Below are 20039 nucleotides of genomic sequence, written 5' to 3'. Positions count from 1 at the left end.
AGATAAAGGATGAAGCCACTTCAGATGCCAAAATCCACAGCCTCATCAGGATCAACAGTAGCTACATTGCACCCAGCAGACCTATGTTGCCATATTGCACCTAGATTGCTTTTGGCTGTACCTGCCAATGAAACTAGCAAAAAACGGTGTGTTTTACCTGGAACCAGGATCCTACAAAATTGCTGTGAAATGGTAGTTCTGTACGCATTGCAGCAGTGGTGGACTGGGTCTAAAATATTGGTTGCCAGGAGACATAGGGCGCCCCCCCCCGCAACTCTAAGGCTATCATTTAATTTTTGTAAGAAATAAATAACATTTTCAAAAACTACATACAATTAAAACTTTTATATATATATATATATATATATATATATATATATATATATATATATATATATATATATATATATATATATATATATATATATATATATATTAGTAATTACAGTGTACATATATTGTACATATTACAGTAGATATTAAATGTAAATACAGATTGCATTTTCTCCGGGGGAGCTGATCTCTGCCAGCTGGAGATCAGATGTAAAAGCAGGAGATCCCCAGGCCCCACCTGGAGGCTGGCAACCCTATATACAACATAGATTTTAGTTGCATTGCAGTAATAATACTGGAACTTCTATTATATTTTCAAGCTACTAAAAGGTCATTAACATTTTTAACATATTGCCTAATGTTTAAGGAGGCTCACTTCATCAGGGGCCCACTTGCCATCAGGCAAACTGACACCCTGGCCAGTCCGCCATTGCATTACAATACAGGAAACATGAATACAATGTATTTACTATGTACACATATTATTTGCACACTCATTATTTCTTACATACAACATGTGCACACAATTTAAACCCAGCATTTATCAGGATGCCATTTTAGTTTCATTTTAGGGGCCATGGTTCAGTGGTAGAGCATTTGCTTTGCACCAGAAGGTTCAGTCCATGGTACCTTCAGCTAAAGGCACCAAGCCACAGGTAATGTAAAAGATCTCATCCTGAAACCATGGAGAGCAGCTGGCCAGATAGCACTGACGATAACTCAGTTTGTAAACTAAGTTTGTGTCTCTGAAGTGTGGTCTCTTTTGTACATTTTTTTAAAATGCTTGAATCAGATTTTTATTAACAGATTTTCAGTTTACAATAAAGAACACTGTAATCTATCACCTCAGATAATGCAGCCTTAGTAAGGATATAATTAACAATCTTTTTTTAAAAAACCAAGAAAAAGAAAGAGTAATCCTCTTTTGTATAAATGATGCATGAGTGTACATACATAATATATGCACATTCACTATTTTATTATTGTATTCATACGCACACACAATGACAATGTGAAAATGAGCTTTTGCAGAAAGATCAAATCTCTCCCGCCTCCCCATGAGAAGGCATAGTTAGGGTTGTCAACTCTGAGTTGGTAAATATTTGGAAATTGTCTTCAGTGGGGCATAATACCCTACAGTCCACCTCCCAAAGCAGCCATTTTATGCAGGGGAACTGATCCGTCAGTTGGCACCCCTAGGCATAGCTCATTTCATGCACAGCTTAAGTCATTCTCCAAAACTTGGGCCATCCCCACCATTTTTTTACCCAAAAGGGGTTAGACTAGACCATCTTAGATTCCCACCAGTCCGGCTTTCGTCCAGGTTATGGGACGGAGACAGTGCTGGTCGCCTTGGTAGATGACCTCCAGCGGCATCTGGATTGAGGTAGCGTGGCGGTGCTGATGCTGTTAGATCTGTTGGCTGTGTTCGACACGGTCGACCATCGGTTACTGACCCGCTGGCTTACCGACGCAGGGATTAGGGGGTTGGCCTTGCAGTGGCTTTCCTCCTTCCTTGATGGACGGGGACAAAGGGTGGCAATTGGGAGAAAGCTGTCCCAGAGGCACTCACTAGATTGTGGGGTGCCGCAGGGAGCAGTTCTCTCTCCGATGTTATTTAACATCTACATGCGCCCCCTTGCCCAGATTGCCCGGAGGTATGAGCTGGGGTGTCATCAATATACAGATGACACCCAGCTCTATCTACTAATGGATGGCCGGCCTGTGTCCCGAAAAATCTGGACTTAGCATTGCAGGCTGCGGCAGGATGGCTCAGGCTGAGCAGGTTGAAGTTGAATCCAACAAAGACAGAGGTCCTTTGCTTGGACTGCGGTGCCCTGGGAAGGGAAATCCCTCTTCCGGTTTTTGACGGTGTGCCACTGAAAGCAGCCCACAGGGTCAAAATCTTGGGGGTTCTTCTGGAGCCTACACTGTCAATGGAGGCACAGATAACCGCCACTGCCAAGTCCGCGTTTTTTCCTCTTCGCCGGGCAAAGCAGCTGGCCCCCTTTCTTGAGCGCCGAGACCTAGCAATGGTGATCCATGCAACGGTCACCTCGAGATTGGATTACTGTAACGCCCTCTACATGGGGCTGCCCTTGTGCTGAACCCGGTGGCTGCAGCTGGTGCAGAACGCGGCGGCTAGGCTGTTGTTGGGACTCCTGAGATGGGAGCATATACGGCCGGGGCTGCGCGAACTACACTGGCTGCCAGTGGTGTACTGGGTTCGTTACAAAGTGCTGGTCATTACCTTTAAAGCCCTATATGGCCGAGGACCTGCCTACCTGAGGGACCGTCTTTCCCCATATGAACCCCAGAGAGTGCTGAGGTCAGCTGGAAAGAACCAGTTGAATATCCCTGGGCCAAAAGAGGCCAGATTGAAGACTACCCAGGAACAGGCCTTCTCTGTCGCAGCTCCACTACTGTGGAACCAACTCCCAGAGGAAGTGCGGGCCCTGCGATGCTTGGACCAGTTCCGCAGGGCCTGTAAGACCATTCTATTTAAATTGGCCTTCACTTAATGCTGAGATAAGATAGATATGCTGAAGATGTTACTAGCCACTGAATTTCATAAGATCTATGTTATAGCACCTTAATGTTAATTTAATATAAGCTGTTTTAAATGATGGTTTTATCCAAATGTATTATTATGTATTATGGTTTTATTGTATACTGTATTTATGTGTTGTAAGCCGCCCTGAGCCTGCTATGCAGGGAGGGCGGGATATAAATAAAAAGTTATTATTATATTATTATATCAGGGGCGGCCAAGCTGTGGCTCTTTCACACATATTGTGTGACTCTTGAAGCCCCCACCGCGCTGTCAGCTGACTTGGAAAAGGTATTTCTGTTTTTAAATCACTTTTCCAGGCCAAGCCAGCCAGTGGCTTGGAGAATGCATTTAAAGTTGCTTTCTTTCCCCCTCCCCACCTATTTGCCTGCCTTCCTATCTTGTGGCTCTCAAACATCTGACGTTTATTCTATGCAGCTCTTCCGTTAAGCAAGTTTGGCCACCCCTGGACTAGTTGTCCAGCCCCGATCCTTCATTCACAACTCGGTCAAAAAGGCTCACACGACGCTGTAGGGTGAAGAGAGGAAGACTCCGCAAGCGGTGAGCGGAACTCCCCTTATCCGCTGGGACAGAAACAACCCCTTTCCGTCTCAAAGGCGTCCTCTCGCCGGCGTCTCCCCTGCGCCTCAGCCTCTCCCCGCCCCCTTCTTCCATTCCAGCCAATCGGAACGCGCCGCTCGGAAGAGGGAGGCGGCCTGGCGGGCGTGGCTGTTGCCCGTCTGTCTGAGAACGAGGCTGTTGCCTCCTCCCCTGTCCCGTGCCCGTCCCCTCCCCTCCCTCCTCCCCCACCTCTCTCGCTCGCCCGCTGCCTTCGCTACCGGCACATTCCGCCGCCCTACCAAGGCCTCAACCCACGGGAGCGGCTCGGGCGGGCGAGGAAGGAGGCCGCGCCATCCGCCAAGTCAGGCGCCGGGCCCGGCCGAGGAGAGAGGGTGGCTCGCCAGGGAGCCGGTGCGCTGAGGAGACTCGAGCGGGCGAGGCCGAGAGGCGGAAGGAAGCAGCGCCGGGAAAGGGGGGCCCCGGCTGGGTCCGGCCTGGGTGAGGAAGGAGAAAGAGGAGGGAGGAGGAGAAGAGGCCGCGCTCCCTGCCTCCCGCCATGGCCGACAACGAGAAGCTGGACAACCAACGGCTGAAGAACTTTAAGAACAAAGGCCGCGACCTGGAGGTAGCTCCTGACTGACTGAGCCGCTGCTTCTTGGGTCTCCGCTTCGGGGTCAGGGAGGGGCCCACGGTGGGCAGGCCTTGGCGGCCAGAGGAAGGGAGGGGAAGGAAAGGAAAGGAGGACAGGGCCGCTGCTGTGGCGTCTCTGCTAATCTCCCGCGGCGGTTGCGGGCCTTGCCTCCGGGCCGTGCGTGGGCCGTTCTGCCAGTCATGGAGGACGCGGCGGGGACTGGCTGGTCGGGGGTGGCTCGGGGGTTCTTCTCCTGGCGCTGGGGAAGCGCCGCCTGACGGGGGCGGGGAGGGGAAAGCAGAGGCCTAGGCCGCTTCCATTGGCGCCGCCTTGTGTTTCCCCTTTTCCCATCCGATCGGAAGCGCTACAAAAAAAAGGGGGTTGGGTTGGGAAGGTCTGGGAGACTTCCTTCAGTCCACCCCTCCTGCTATAAGATGGTGCGGCGGGAGGCAGTTAGGTGGGCCGGGTGGAAGGAAAGGGGGCGCCGCTTCTGGAGCGGATGGAGGCGCCCCTTCCTCCCCACCTACTCTCGGCTGCCTGTCGGATGACACGTGTATTTGTCTTTTAAGAAACCCTTACATTTAAAAATGGCGTTAACAGAGAGATGAAGTTAATGCTATACATACTGTGTTCAGCACAGAAATGAAGTTTAGAAGAAATTTCACCTGATAGTTGTTATGGTCTATGAGAAATATTTCCAAATCCTGTTCATCAGGCTGCCAGATCATGCTTTCTTTGTGAAAACAGTATGACTTACAAATGTCTTATCACAGCCTGATTTGGGATATACTCAGCTGCAGAAGGCCATCCTGAGATGAATAGATGCTGCTGTTTCCCTTTGTTTGAACAAAGTCTTCACAGATGTGTGTAGAATACTGGTTCAGCTTGCAGGAATGTAGGGTTCTAAATTTTCTGTGGCATATTACAGTGATGGCCCAATTTCTTGTCAAGTATGTGTCACAAGCAGTGTTGTGCAGGGTAAGAATGAGTCTGTACCTGCCTTTTGGGAGGATATTTGAGGCTGATTTTTGCTCCTAATCTATTGACTAGAGAAGCAGATAGGACTGTCGACCTGATCTGATTTTGTCATAGTTAGACTCACAGGCCTTCCTGCACCTGCCCAGGTATGCCCTCAAAACTCCTGCTACATGTACAACCTGTGCCTCCCATTACTGGCCTTGTATAGTACATAATATGCATTTGTATAGAATTGCTCCCAGCATGCCCAGAGTTGTCCTGTTTCACACAGTGTAGTGGAAGGGTAATCAAAAGTATTGGACTGTCTCAGTCCATGTTGCAAATTGCCCCTTGCCTCCCCTGTGATTCCCTTACCCCAGTTCTTCAGAGAGCTACAGCTTAGGGTTCTACTGTGTAGTCACACTTTAAATGTTTGCATTCTTTCATAGCAGAGAGATAAAATTCAGTTTGCTATACACTGGAAAACTTTTGGTCCACCACTAAACTGGCTTGCATTCCTGCCAGCATTTTTTTTTACCTTTGAATAACGTGATGGTGGATACTGATCTACAAATAATGAATAATTCTGCTTTTCTTACATTCTCATTCCATTTCTCCCCTCAAATATAAAAAATGATGGAATTATTTGTTCAGATCATTGAATCATAGAGTTGGAAGGGACCTCCAGGGTCATCTAGTCCAACCCTCTGAACAATGCAGGAAACTCATAAATACCTCCCCCTAAATTAACAGGATCTTCATTGCTGTCAGATGGCCATCTCGCCTCTGTTTAAAAACCTCCAAAGAAGGAGAGCCCACTACCTCCTGAGAAAGCCTGTTCCACTGAGGAACTGCTCTAATGGTCAGGAAGTTCTTCCTAATGTTGAGCCGGAAACTTTTGATTTAATTTAAGAAATTCTTTTTGATTTAATTTGATTTAAGATGTTGCCATGATTTTAATAATTATATAGTTTAAAAAAACTTCCAAGATATTTCTAATACCTTGAACACTTTTTCATCGTTCAAAAAGTGATGTACATCTTTAAAGCCCTTTCCTGGTTAATTTCTTTTACATATGTGCTCATGCCTTTAAATCTCTATTGTATAATGTCCCTGATTTTGATTCAGAAATACATTCCTCACAGAGCTAAGAATGAAATTGTGAGATGGACTTCATGTAGGAGGGATAGTTTGGAGCATCATAGCAAATGATAATGGCAGGAACATAGATGGCTTCAAGTTCCACTTCCCTGCCACCTCTGGAAGCAAGTTTGAACCCAATGCTCCTGGAGCACAGAGAGATTTCCCAGTACTAAGAGGATATAATGAAAGGTGAAATGGAAATTATGAGAGAAAGGGAACAAATCTTTCAAGAGTTAAAATTGGTAAATCATTATGGCCCCTCATGAATCAATTCAGGACTGTAGCCTGTGGATAACACTTCTGTCCTATTTTCCCTACCTCAGGTGGCCTTGAATTATTTGCGCTGTTAGGGAAATATGAAGGCTGTATATGCCTATATGTTTTCCTCAGCAGTGTTGATTAATTGCACATGGGATAGGGGAATTTGAGGTTAGGGTTAAACACCAAATCAGGAGCCTTGCAGCTGCTATTTGCCAATTTAAAAATGCTCAGGAGATCAGTTCATGGATTTCACAGTATTTTATTTTGTTGACCTTGAGTCATTCACAATCTAGCTGTCATTGTAATTGTGACTGGAGTTGTGCAATCCTAGTTTATCCCAGACCTCTAAATTAGCAATATTTTAAACTGTTTGTTTTAACTAAAGTTTTTATTGGAATTTTCAGAGAAAAGTTAGATGAGATATAATTTGCTTAAAAATACGTTTTCAGGGGTTTATACCTATGTGCCTATATGAGGTGCTATCGGATTACTCTTAAATTTATCATTTACTACTTCATTGTCCCCAATGGAGATTCAAACAAGCTTTCAGCATCCTTCTCCACTCTACAATTTTATCTGCTCAACAACTCCTCTGTGAGACTGAATGGCCCAAGGGCGCCCAACAAGCTTCCATGGCAAAGTGGGGAACTCAACCTTGGATCTTCCAGATCCTACTTGAGCACTCTTAACCATTACACCAGGCTGGCTCTCAATGAAATAAAAATTAAAGTATTCTCGCAGATACTATTCTTGGCAAACATGTGATCCTTGTGATGGAATGTAGGAAAAAGCCCTGGAGAAAACATGATCTGTGTCAATAATACTTCATGCTTCCTGTCATTTTGAGAATAAGTTGTCTAAGATTATTGCTTAGAGCATATGAGTTGAATCCTATACCTTCTTCTCACCAGAAGCCTTGAACCAATAAAGGTTCTGCTGATGCAAGCCACAGGATTTTTACTTATTTCTTCTACAATTAACCCACTTTGCACAGCTTAGTCTACATTCTCCCCACCTACCCCCAACTACAAGCAGTACCTTTTCAATGCTTACATGTGATTGCTGGGAGAAGGAAGAGTCATGAAAGATCTGCTTCTGCCAGCACCATCCAGTGGCTCTGCATGGGACCCAGTCCAGTGTCTTAATCTGTTAATTGTCACTTGGGAAATTTAATGTTTGTGACCTCCCTCTGTTGAAGTTAATAGGATAACCTGCATGTGCAGCATTCTGCATCAGAAAAACATTTCATGTGAATAAACCATAAGAAGCGAATTCTGCATTGTACTTGAGCATTACAGTAAAAGCCAGTTTGGTGTAGTGGTTAAGTGCATAGACTCTTATCTGGGAGAACCGGGTTCGATTCCCCACTCCTCCGCTTGCACCTGCTGGAATGGCCTTGGGTTATCCATAGCTCTGGCAGAGGTTGTCCTTTAAAGGGCAGCTGCTGTGAGAGCCCTCTCAGTCCCACCCACCTCACAGGGTGTCTGTTGTGGGGGGAGAAGATATAGGAGATTGTAAGCCGCTCTGAGTCTTTGATTCAGGGAGAAGGGCGGGGTATAAATCTGCAATTCTTCTAAAATATGTTTATGAGAAATCACATAATATTTGAAGCATAAGGTCAGTTTGAAGGTGAAGGAAAGATGGAATTGAAAAAATGGTTATCTGGCAGCTCATGATGGGAAGTGGGTCTGAAGTACAAAGAGACTAATTCAGTTAAGTTACCAGCAAATCCTGATTTAGCTGTATGACTTGATATGCTTCTAGGACAAGTGCTAGAACTAGGACTGCTGCATTTACCTGCAGCTATCCCACTTTGCAGCCCTTTTTTATTTGTGTTTGGAGGAAGGGGAAAGTAGATATGTGATGACCCCTTTGTCACTGCATATTGTTGCAAGATGTCACAGGATACTTTAGTATCACAGAAGATGCTGGACCTTGATTCCTGTGGAGTCTTGAGCCCGTTCACAGGATAGGGTGAAATAGAAATTAGCAAAAATAAATAAATAGAAATCAGCAAAATTATGACTGATTTTGCACAATAGTGTTGCAAGAAATCCTGAAGAATATGTTTTAGATTCTCTGCTATTTTTGTGGATATGGGTAAAGTTATTGATACAGTGGACAGCCTTTTAGCCTTCTCGTGCATGTGGGTTGGCCTTGGGAAAGATTTGGGGTTAAACGTCTTCCTGGAATGTTGAGGAATCTTTCCCTCAAACAGGTTTGTGGTATTTACTGGATTAATTTTAAACGGCTGGTGGTATGGGTACCTTTGTATTAGAATGTTCATTTAATTTTAATTGCATTATTGGAAGAAGAAAAAAACAAGAACTGAAGAAAGTGCCAGGACCAGTCAAGCATTTTGACAGCCTAGATAGCTATGCTACAAGATGGAGCAGGGTGGGGCATATTTCAGGATCTCTTGCTATGTTATCTAATAGTGTACCAGTAAACACTGGTGCACTTTGAAATATTTGCATAAAAACAGAAGGAAATACTGAAGAATTTGGAAGTTTGTTTGGTAGTCTTTGCACATTGAAGAGGCAACTCTTCCATTCGTTTTTGGTGTTTTCCAAGTGGCTGCAGTGGAAATTTACACAATGGGGGGGGGCATTAGATCTGTAATACATATGTAACAATATAGGGGTTTATCTTGACCTGGATAGCCACGGTTAGTCCAAACATATCAAATCTTAGAAGTTAAGCAGGATTGGCCCTGGTTAGTATTTGGATGGGAGACCACCAAGGATATCCAGGTTTGTGATGCAGAGGCAGGCAATGGCAAACCACCTCTGAATGTCTCTTTTTGAAAACCCTACAATAATGCCATAAGTGGGCTGTGATTTGATGGCACTTTTCACCACCAGTATAGGCTTTAGTGGATCATGGCCACAGAGCACAAATGCAGCAATTGAGTTTTAATTCAGAATCATTTTGAATATCCTTCCACGTTGTGATCAGAAATTTAAAGGACAGTCAAATAATGGTCCTCAGTACATAATAATTTAGGAACTGCTGCTGTGGAGGATGCTGTGTGTAAATGCTTTAATCAGGTGCCTTCATTGGTTCCCTTAATGTTTTCCTGCTGCAAGAATTGTTTGAATTCCTTGTGCAGGCAGCCTGCAAACAAGCATGGGCAAATTTTTATTTATTTACTGAGATGCAAGGTGAATTACAAAATATAAAAAACCAATGTGGACTGCACATATGAAATTAGAACCAAGATTACAGATATAATGCAGAAAGTGGATTATAAAGGTAGAATATAAACTGTGTGTGTTCTTTTAACTTTTGTGGGGATTTTTTTCATAGATGGAATTGGATAATACAAACTCACCCACACACACCCTGTACCAGCAGTCCTATCTTGAGACAGTTGAATCCCAAGGTTGTGAGATCCACAAGCACTGATGTGAAGGGATGAGGGCTGTACTGTGGAGAGGAAAGGAGACAAAAATTTCTTTTCTGCCTCTGTCAGTGGAGCTGTGTTAATGGATGAAGGGAAGGGTGGTTTTTGCCTTGTTTTCCCTTTTCAGTGCATCTGCCTGACCCGCAAGGGAAAAAGTCCATGCAGGCTGTAGGTCTGCAAACTCAGGAATCAACTCTCCCAGGGTTCAGTGGGATTGCTGGATGGAGGGAGCTCAGGAAAGATCACTGGTCATTGTGCTCTCTGATCACTCTGAGGTAGTATAAGGTTTTTATATAAGGGATTCAGGTGAACTTGCTCATTTTAATTGTTATATATTTTTTTCCTCAATTGTATTAAGCAAAGTTTTTTTGGTGTAAAATTTGAGGTTGGTAGAGATCTGAGTACAGGTAGAAACTGAACAGTAAGTGCTTTACTTTCAGTAGATCTCAAAATATTCTGCTGTCTTTACAAGCCGTATTTCATTTATGCCTAAGCTATTGTTGCTTGCTCAGTTTTTGCTAGTGTTTTAAACAAATAAGTGGGTTGCAAAATCCTTACTTGTGTAAGATTAACATTGAGGCCTTCAGGAAAAAATGAATGGATGTGCCTAAAGTGCTCAGTTGAAATGCTGATATTTTTAAAGCATGCTGCTGCCATGCTTTAAAATGTTACATTCTGATATATTTTCTGTCATTTAATGGGATAGCTTATTCTTCCTCACCAGCATTTTGGGAAGCAGGGGTTGGGTTTTCTTATGTATATGTCTATGGAAGGCTGAACCCTTTGAGGCTGGGGCTAACATGGGCATGGCAAAAACAGGCTTGCCAGTAATTTACAGATGCCATGATACCAGATATTGGGTCAACTTGCTCAGTTTTCTTGTGAAAGATGAAATGATTTTCTGTAAGGCAATAAATTAATGGAAGATTGTGTAATACTATGCAGACAAGACCAAGAGGATTCTTTCCAAGGCATATCACCCAGAGTTTTTTTGTAAAACTCTCCCAAATCAAGAAAAATATATCTTGCTCTCTTCCCATAACTGCTGTGTGGTGTTGATGCTGTCTCTTGAACCAAACTAATAATGTTCAGTTTCAACAGATGCCCAGTGTTCTAACACCAGGAAGTAAGCACAGCCACATCCAAAATGAGAGAGATGATACTAAGCATCTTCCTCTTTGGCAACTAAGGATCACTTTCAAGGGGAAAGAAAGGATTCCTGAAATTCTGGGTGGCTTCCCAAGCAGCAGATCTTCTCCTGAGAGAACCTCCCAGACTGGTGCTCTTGACAGCAGGCTGGGCAGCTTCCCCAAGAGAGGTCTTATAAGGAAGCCACACAGCCTGCCATGTTGTGTGTGAGGCTGAAGAGCTTCAGTTTCAGCAGCAGTCTACTGGTAAGAGATTGAGAAAGATGACTGCTGTGTGTGAAATGATTAAAACCATTTTGCAAAATGGTGCATGTTTTCACTTGTGGTGTTATACTAACAGCTACCACACTAACTGTTTGGACGCTACTGATAGCAGGGTAAAAATCAGACTTCAGGCAAGCTGTTTTTGCATTTATATAGTTGATTTAATATTAAGAATTCAGAGATTTTTTTCACATTGCAAAAATAGGGATGCAGATCCATTGCTGATGCTGTGTGCTTATGCCCAATTAATGTTCATTCTCCCCTCCCTCCAGTCTTTATTCAGTCAATCATCACAGTGCCTGTTTCACAGTGTGTGTGAGGGAGGGAGAAAGAGAGATGTGCATCTGCTTCTTTGCAGGAAATGGTTTTCAGGTTTGCTAGACATGTGAGCTATTCCCTAGTGCACCAGTCATTTACTGCTGTTGAGTTCTTGCATGTCTAGCCAAGAAAAAATTTAGATTGGCAGTTCTGTATAGTTTAATTTTGCTTTCCATTAACAGTATAATTGTAAAACATTTCTACTTCTTGAGTCTAAAAACGAATGTTATTCTAGTGCAATCAGCAGCTTAATTCAAAGTTTGTTCTCAACATTGGAAGTTGTTCTCAAACGGAAGTTGTAGTTACTTTTCAGTCCTATAGTGTGTTGACTTGTGGTGCTATTTCAGTGACAATTGACACACAGTTTTAAACTATGCTGGTTTGTTAGATTGATTGTGTTTTTATGCAGAGTTCCTAGACTTTAGCAGATACTGTATTCAGTCTTACCAAGGAATACCTTGGTGCCTGGTGGCAGGATGAAGAAATTAAATTTAAGAGAAAATGTATATTCATGGCAAATGTTGCCTTGTGGCTGTGATGCTTGTCTGGACCTGGCCTGATTATAGATTAATGTGAAATATAAGATCACTGGATTTATCCACACTAACTGGTATGTTAGTGCCATGGCTTCAATACATTACTGTTTGCAAGGTTCAACGTTTTGGTACTCTGCCATTTCTCTCTGCTATTTGGTCAGAAATGACTGTAAATAATCTCTTCAGGTTTTCTCAGTGATATGTGTGGTTATATCATTGTTTATAACAAAAACAACTGAAATATGATTTGGGGCCCACTTTCTACACTGTGGAGAGATTTCATTGTTTTGGAAGCAACATGTTTTGGGGATACAGTCCGCTTTCAAGGCATCACTTCTATTCTGAGTTGTGAAATTGATCCTCGTGTCTAAAAGTTTTCATGCACCTTGGTCTTTCCAGTTTTTGCATTCCTTATGACTTAAGGTGATACTTAGGACATAGTTCACAGTGTTCAAAGCACCTCATGTGCCAAATTCTTAGTAACCTCTTAGACTAAACCTGCAAGGTAAACTAGTTTTCTTGCTCTCATATTGTGGAGCTGTGGTTTGTCTGGTTTAGACTAGGATTGAAATGGAAACATCCCAGTTTATATTCTCAGCTACTAACACAATGCCAGCCTGACAGACACTTAAAACCTGTTTTTTTCAAAGGGTGATATTCTTTTACTGTTCCCTTATTTTGCTTTCCTTGATTAGCTTTTAGATGCTAAACAATGAAGTGCATAGCTGCTGGGATTTAATGTGGAATTTTTGAGGAAAGATCCTTTCAAACTTAACCCTCTGTGCTTATGTTAAGAAAGTGTGTGTATGTGTAGCAGCGCCTTGAATTTGATGCATTAACTTCCATTGAAGGGCTTTGGACAAACTTCTTGGAAAGTAGATGCAAGAAGACAGCATGGTTTTAACAGTATCAAAGCTGTGAATTTATAAGACAACTCTAAAAATATAGTTAGCTACTCTAGAACCTGGTTTGTTTATATAAATGTAAATATTGTATTTATTACATCTGCTGAATCACTTGTAAGTGGTTGTTGGAACACATCTTTACACTTCTGTATCAAGAACTGCATGCTTGTTGTTTTTAAAAACAATTGGCTGGCTGTTCTTTTGGATGAATAGGTCTTGTTGCTGACAGTCAAAAGCATGAGCAGAATGCTGACTTACAGGTGATTGCTTAAAACATTATCTGGTGCATCATGCGATGTGGTCTAGATGTTGCTGCATCATAGAATCTCACTTGAACAGAGAGTTCAGGCTGCCATCTTAATCCTAACCTGGAGCAAGTGTTTAAATCTATTGGTATTGTATACTGCATCCTAAATTTTTCATTTTTATCTAACAGTTTCAAGTGTTAAAGATGCAAGCAAAGAACTTAAGGCTCTTGTGTGTCACGTTTTGGATGATACTGCATTAATAAAGAAAAGGGCCTACACCAAAGGGGAAAAGTTCGTTCCTTTTATATGGAGGGTGAGATGTGAATGTCAGTAAATACAGATCAATACTAAATTGTTAGTTGATGGGGCAATATTAAAATTGAGAATATGTTTCTCATGGAATTGTATACAGAAGTCAACTCTAGCTTAGTAACTGGACTGAAAGAGAAATTATGATTCCAGTGTTGTTCGTAGTTGTGTACTGATTTATTGCCTTCACAGTTTTAATACTCAGATACCTAGTTTTCTTTAACTTGTTTTTTTAATGCCAACTGTTCATTTTTAAGCCTTGAGGCAAATTTATGAGTGCAAGTGGGGTGTTATTTCTTTTTTCAACTCATCAGGAATTATTTGAAGGAATTTCAGGTGAAAATTGCACCCACATATAAAAGTTGTTTCAGAAAGAATCTGGACTGTGCTTTAATGAATGTTGGAAGCAGAGTATAACTGTCTTGTTGTTGGACTTTGCAGACAATGAGAAGACAACGAAATGAAGTAGTTGTCGAATTAAGAAAGGTAAGGTTATTTAATATATTTGGCATTAATTTTTAGAACTGCTATGGACTCAGTGTGTGGAGACACTGGATTCATAGCGAAAGGGAGCACTTTTTATGCCCCCATTGTTCCTGTCTAGTCTTTCCCCTCTTCTTTATCAGGGTGCATTCTGTTCCTGTGTGTGGGAATACACATGCTGCCTATCTTAATCACTCTGAAGATCTGGTCTAGTGCAGCATTATATTTCCAGTGTTGATTATGTAGATCTGGGTCCTTTGGACACCATAGCACATGCTGACATCTTTCCTGGTACCCACCAAGTGTTTTGGAAAGTGGGTGGGACCAGGTTGGACACTAGCCCAGAGGGGGTTCTGATTGGTCACTGGAGATCCAAGTGGCTGGACAGATTAAAAGATAGCATTGTTGCAGTGACAGCTGCCACTGTCCTGTTGGTTTTATTCTCTCACTTCTCTTTTCCAGTGTATTTTTTAAACCACACCCTTCACTTGGGCTTCCTCTGGGTGTGTGGCTACACCTGCTGTGGTAGCCATTTTGTGGTTTTGCCCACCACCTTATGTCAGAATTCCAGAGGGGCCCACAGGATCAAAAATGTTGGGGAACCATGATGCAAAGCTTCCTGAAGCGCATGACCAAGACATGACAAGGCTTTTTAACCCATCAAAATCCAGAAGTTTGCTATCTCTGACCTTAGAGAATTTGTGTAACTTACCTGACCTCTAGCAATTGATAGGTAAATTAAACCACAGTATGTATAATATTACATCTTGCAGATAGTACTACAAATTAACTAGGAGAAATTTTATTCTTTTTGTACATAGTTCATCATTTTACAAACCTGTTATCCTCTCCTTTAGTTGTCTTTTTTTCTTAAGCTAAAAAATTACAAATGCTAACTTTTTCCCTAGGAGAGGAGCAGTATCTTTTTTGAATGCTAACAGGACAGTATTATCTGCTGAAGTTGCTTTGTGGGCTTTTTGGAGCTTAGCAGCCCTGAAGCGTTTGTTTTCCTTTACTATCCAAGACTTTTTTACTATCCTTGCCACAGTAGTTATTCAGATTGGTAAACAGCTGAAGCAGAAAGCTGCTCTACCTTTATCTGCCTCACCTCTCTCTGACTTCACATAAAGCATCTCAGCTCTACTAATACTGTTTTCTGTATATAATAATATGTAATAATGGATTACTTTTAAGCTCTGCACACGAGAGTGGATATTTGCTCATGTTATTTCCTTGCTCTGTGATGGACATTTTTTGTTATGTCTTGGACTTTTCTAGGTACTGTAGATACACAGGTTGTGCTTTTGGGATGAGTTATCTTGGACATATGTAATACGAAAATATGTTACAAATAATGAGGATGGTGTAAATTCAGTATATCTGAACAATATGCAGTAAATAAAATAAATAACCTTAGGTCTTCTGAAAATAATTGTCCTGATGATTATACAGGAATAATAACACCCTGCCAGTGTGTGCTCTTAGATACTGTAGGGGATCTCAACAGATCTTGCCGTTTCAAGGAGTGAATAGTTGCTGCTCTCAGTAGTGCTCTTCTGCTGTGGCTGCTGTTTCATGATGCTGCAGTCATGTAATACACATTTCTGTATATACTCTTCGTTAGTGGTATCATTTGTTTCCTCCCAGAAATTTTAAAGTTTTGTAAGGATAAAAACAGTATGAACTAAACATAGAAGTACAAACTTAACATATGTAGCAGCAGTAGAATTTCAGTTTCCTTGGTACATGTTAAAAGTTGGGCAGCAAAAAGGCTGACACATAGGCATAAGTCTCAGGAGACAGTAAAGCTATTGTATTATTGTTTCCTGATATTGAGCATGAAGAGAAAATCTGTTGGGCAAGTTAAGAGTGAATGTAAATACAAATAGCGTATGATTGTTTAGTATAAAAACTAAGTCATGTAACATCTTTCTGTACCACATAAGGCCTCTTTGTTCCCTAAGTAGGTTTTTAGGATACTTTGCTTTCATATTAATGACAATTTGGGGATATTGCTTTACTGGCATGTAATTATATGTTTTCTTATTAAAAGACAAAGAGAGATGAACATCTGCTAAAGAGAAGAAATGTACCTAATGAGGATATCTGTGAGGATTCTGATATAGATGGTGACTTCAGGGTGGTAAGAATTAAACTAGTATTATATATAATCAGTTGTTTATATGCTTTTATTAAAGCTTTTCTAACATTTGTAACTTCTGATTTGTTGTAGCAAAATACATCCCTGGAGGCAATAGTGCAGGTAAACATAGCCCCATTTTTCATTTCCCCATCCCATTTGATTTTCTGTAAATCTTCTGACCTCTGAACTTTTTTTTAGAATGCTTCAAGTGACAACCAAGGTATCCAGTTAAGTGCAGTCCAGGCTGCAAGGTAAGAGCAAAATGCACTTGGATTTCTAGCTTTACTGTGTCAGTTTCTGTCATACAGTATTCATTAATGGAAATAATTTAAGGATTTATTTAAGATCTTTATTAGCAGTGTTCTTAGAGATAGGTAACTATTTGATCTAAGGGTCTTGTCTGCAAGAGATATCTTGTCAAGTTTTTTTTTAAAAAAAACTTTGTTGTGTCCCTTGAAAAGTCAACAGGTGGATGTTACACTTGCCCTAGTATATCTGTCAGTTGAATCCAGGTTTATTTCAATTAAGGTGCTTTAGACATAGGATAATATTTCAGGAGCAGTTATGTTAGAAAAATAGTGGAGTATGTCTAAGGCTATCAAAATTGGTGAGAGTAAAAATTATTTAAATTGTTCAAATTCCTGGCATCTTTCTAATCAAGATATTTGAAGGGAAGAAAAGGGATGTCCAAAATAAATAACTGGTTACTTTCAATCTTTTTGGATACAAATGTTAGTGTTCTTCTAGTCTTGTTGGAACAATGTGAATGTTGCCTGCAAGGTTCTTTTTTTTTTCCTCCCTCTATGTGCTCCTAAACAGGAAACTACTGTCGAGTGATCGCAACCCACCAATTGATGACTTAATAAAATCTGGAATATTACCCATATTAGTGCATTGTCTTGAAAGAGATGACAAGTGAGTATTTATCTGTTTATTTTGCAAAATTTATTCCCCACCTTTCTGTCCTCATAAGGGCACTTTAAAGGTGTATATTGGTGTAAAAAGTTCTTTACCAAATTAGGCATTTGAAAGTATTGAAATAAAACTAAACTTTTTTTTATAGTCCATCTTTACAGTTTGAAGCAGCATGGGCATTGACAAATATTGCGTCTGGAACCTCTGAACAAACACAGGCTGTAGTTCAATCCAGTAAGTTTATCGCTATTTAATAGTAGGCAATGCATTAATGTGTACACAATATCTTTCACAAAAATTCCTTTGACGACCAAGTAATGTAGTAAAACTGTACACACATTGCATTTCTTGCTCAGCTGTGTTCACCATTGCAAACCAGTGGGTTGAAACTTATAATTTGGAAGGTTCTAAATAGGGATGGGCATGAACCAGTTCAGACTCAGAGATCTGGGCCAAACTGCCTGGTTCGAGGTTTGTGAGCTATGGCTCGGGAACTGTGTGCTCAGCAGGGACCTAGCCAAACTTTTCACTGTGGCTTGGAAGCACTTAGAGAAGAAATCCCACCCAGAAACATTTGCAGGAAAAAGCTGGTGGCGGTGGCCATCTGCAGCCCTGGAAATACCTATATAGACCTTTCCAAGCTTGACAGGCAGTGCTGCTTGTCAATCAGAAATGTCCATCTCCACTCTTCACGATGTGAGGGGGTGTATATAAGCAATGGAGCTGTGCATGTTGTCTTTGTTCATCTCAGGTCTTTTGGAATTCCGGGAGTCCTTGTGTTAATGAAATAGCATTTCTGGTGGGAGGATTGTTGAATCTCCTGGCCGTGATACGCACTGCCACACAAGAATTCTCATCAACCTTAGTCTGTCAGGGGCCATGGGGAATTGCTGTTCCCTAGGTTTTCATGCTGCAATTCCTTCTTTTTTGCCTGTTCATTTTGCTGCTGCAAAGGGTGTTACTGCTTTTCATCTTCAACTCCCCACTTTTCCCTGTATTGCCCATGTCTGGATCACTTCAGAGTGACTGCTTTGGGTTCCCTCACTCTTCTCCATCTCAAATCCCACCCCCCTGGGTTTTCTGTCAGAATCATCCCACAGTCATTGCCTTGACTTTGCCTCCTTCGTCTGCATCTCTTAACGCCCCCTCCACCTCACCAATTTTTGGTGTTCTGCTGCCTTTCTGCTCTTCTCCAAAACATCCCACTTTTCTGTGGGTGTTCTCCCTGTATTGTTCCACACTCATTGCATTGGAGTTGCCTTTTTTCTCTGCCTCCCTAACACTCACCTTACCACTTTCTGGGGTTTTGCTCCCTGCACTGTTTCAGGGTTGCTGCGTGGGGCTTGCTTTCTGCTCTTCTCCTATACCATCCTTCCTACTAGGTTTTCTGCCTGAATTGTTCTAGAGTTGTTGTCTTGGGGTTCCCTCCTTCATCTCTATCATCCACCCTACCTCACCACTTTCTGGGCTTCTGCTGCCTGCACTGTTCATAGTTGCTGCCTGGGGATTCCATTCTGCTCTCCTCCAATAAATCCCTCTTTCTCTGGGGTTACCGCCTGAATTGTTCCACAGTCATTGCCCTGGGGTTCCCCCCTTCCTGTGCATCTCTAACACCTACCCAACCCCTCTGCTTTCTAAGGTTCTGCTTCCTGGGGTTTCCTTTCCACTCTTCTCCTATACACCCCACTTTCTCCTCACTCCACACCCAACATCTCTCCAAAAAGCACCTTCCTGGGGGGGTCCCTTGCTTGGGGTTCCATAACTCAGAACCCCCTTCCCAAATTCAACCCACATGTAACTTTTTGGGGCATATGGAGGGGCATCTCCAGGAGACACTCTACAAGGATGCCTCTAGTTCAACCACGGTCTGTTTTGTACACTTCTGAAATGGTGCATGATCTCTCATTAAAAAGCACTGTCTGACAGCACCTTGTTTGGGGGTCTGTAATTCAGACCCCTGAAGTCCAGTCTTCACCAAACATGGTGGGTATATATAGGAAAGTCAGCTGGAGATCCCCTGTGATTTTGGAGCCTCTAGCCCTCCCCCTCCCACAGGTGCGTTTTTCATTTTGGTTCAGGTTCAGTTTGTGAACCAGTTTGGTTCATGAACCGAACCACAGTTTCCCGGTCTGTGCCCATCCCTAGTTCTAAGTATGCATCTTTTCTATGGGATTCGAAAGTAATAAATTGACTTGGAACTACAGATTGCAGAATACCTTTTGCTTCTTGATAATGTTAAGAAACAAGACTGCTTCATTCAAGCTCTTTTGGTGCAAAAAGCTTTAGATTCTTTGCATAAATTGCAGTTTGGAATATATTAACTGCCTTCAGAAACCGACTTAAAGAAACCATGCATAGCCAAAAGAAAATTTCTAGTACTATTACAGTTTCAATACACTATGAAATGTAGAAAAGTGAAATAAATGCATTGCATATTGTGTGTTAGTTGTACACTGATATAAATCCTATAATATAAAATGGAGTTCTTAATTTAACTTGGTTTGAGTAACAGTTTCGAGGGAGGAAATCCTCCTGTAGATTCCATTTTTAACAGATAGAATGAACAGTTATTGACTCATGTATATTTTGGGTTAATATTTTGGTTCCCTGACAGTAACTGCTGTATTTTTAGATCTGCATTTGGGCAGAACTCATAAAAATGCTGTTTTAAAACTTTCTAAAAGAAGGAGCACTGTTACGTTGTAGTCCACTATGCCCATTATTCTCCCAGAAACCATAATATAACATGAATCCTTCAGACACCAGGATGGGGAAGTATCATACATCTAATGATTCTCATCATGAGGATCAGAACTTCCGTACAATTAAAGTGGGCATAGCTAAGGAAGATGTTACTACAGACATGGGGACACCTACATTTGTGGAAAACTTAAAGCAGGAGGGACTTAAAGGGATAGGCTTGGAAA

The 20039-nt window shown here is 41.9% G+C and overlaps 1 protein-coding gene across 1 annotated transcript in view; it reads left to right on the top strand.

Moving 5' to 3' along the window:
- The first annotated feature begins 3616 nt into the window (after positions 1–3616).
- The window catches only part of KPNA4 (karyopherin subunit alpha 4), a 33575-nt gene continuing 17152 nt past the window's right edge, over positions 3617–20039 (top strand). Inside the window, exons 1-7 of the mRNA XM_060242428.1 lie at positions 3617–4070; positions 14013–14057; positions 16108–16197; positions 16288–16317; positions 16396–16448; positions 17017–17112; positions 17261–17346. Coding sequence (XP_060098411.1) covers positions 4002–4070; positions 14013–14057; positions 16108–16197; positions 16288–16317; positions 16396–16448; positions 17017–17112; positions 17261–17346 — 469 coding nt within the window. The 5' untranslated portion in view covers positions 3617–4001. The remainder of the gene's footprint in view (positions 4071–14012; positions 14058–16107; positions 16198–16287; positions 16318–16395; positions 16449–17016; positions 17113–17260; positions 17347–20039) is intronic.

The sequence above is a fragment of the Heteronotia binoei genome, chromosome 6 (genome assembly GCF_032191835.1).
Source record: "Heteronotia binoei isolate CCM8104 ecotype False Entrance Well chromosome 6, APGP_CSIRO_Hbin_v1, whole genome shotgun sequence".
In the NCBI taxonomy this organism is placed as follows: Eukaryota; Metazoa; Chordata; class Lepidosauria; order Squamata; family Gekkonidae; genus Heteronotia; species Heteronotia binoei.
This window is presented reverse-complemented; position numbering and strand designations above follow the sequence as displayed.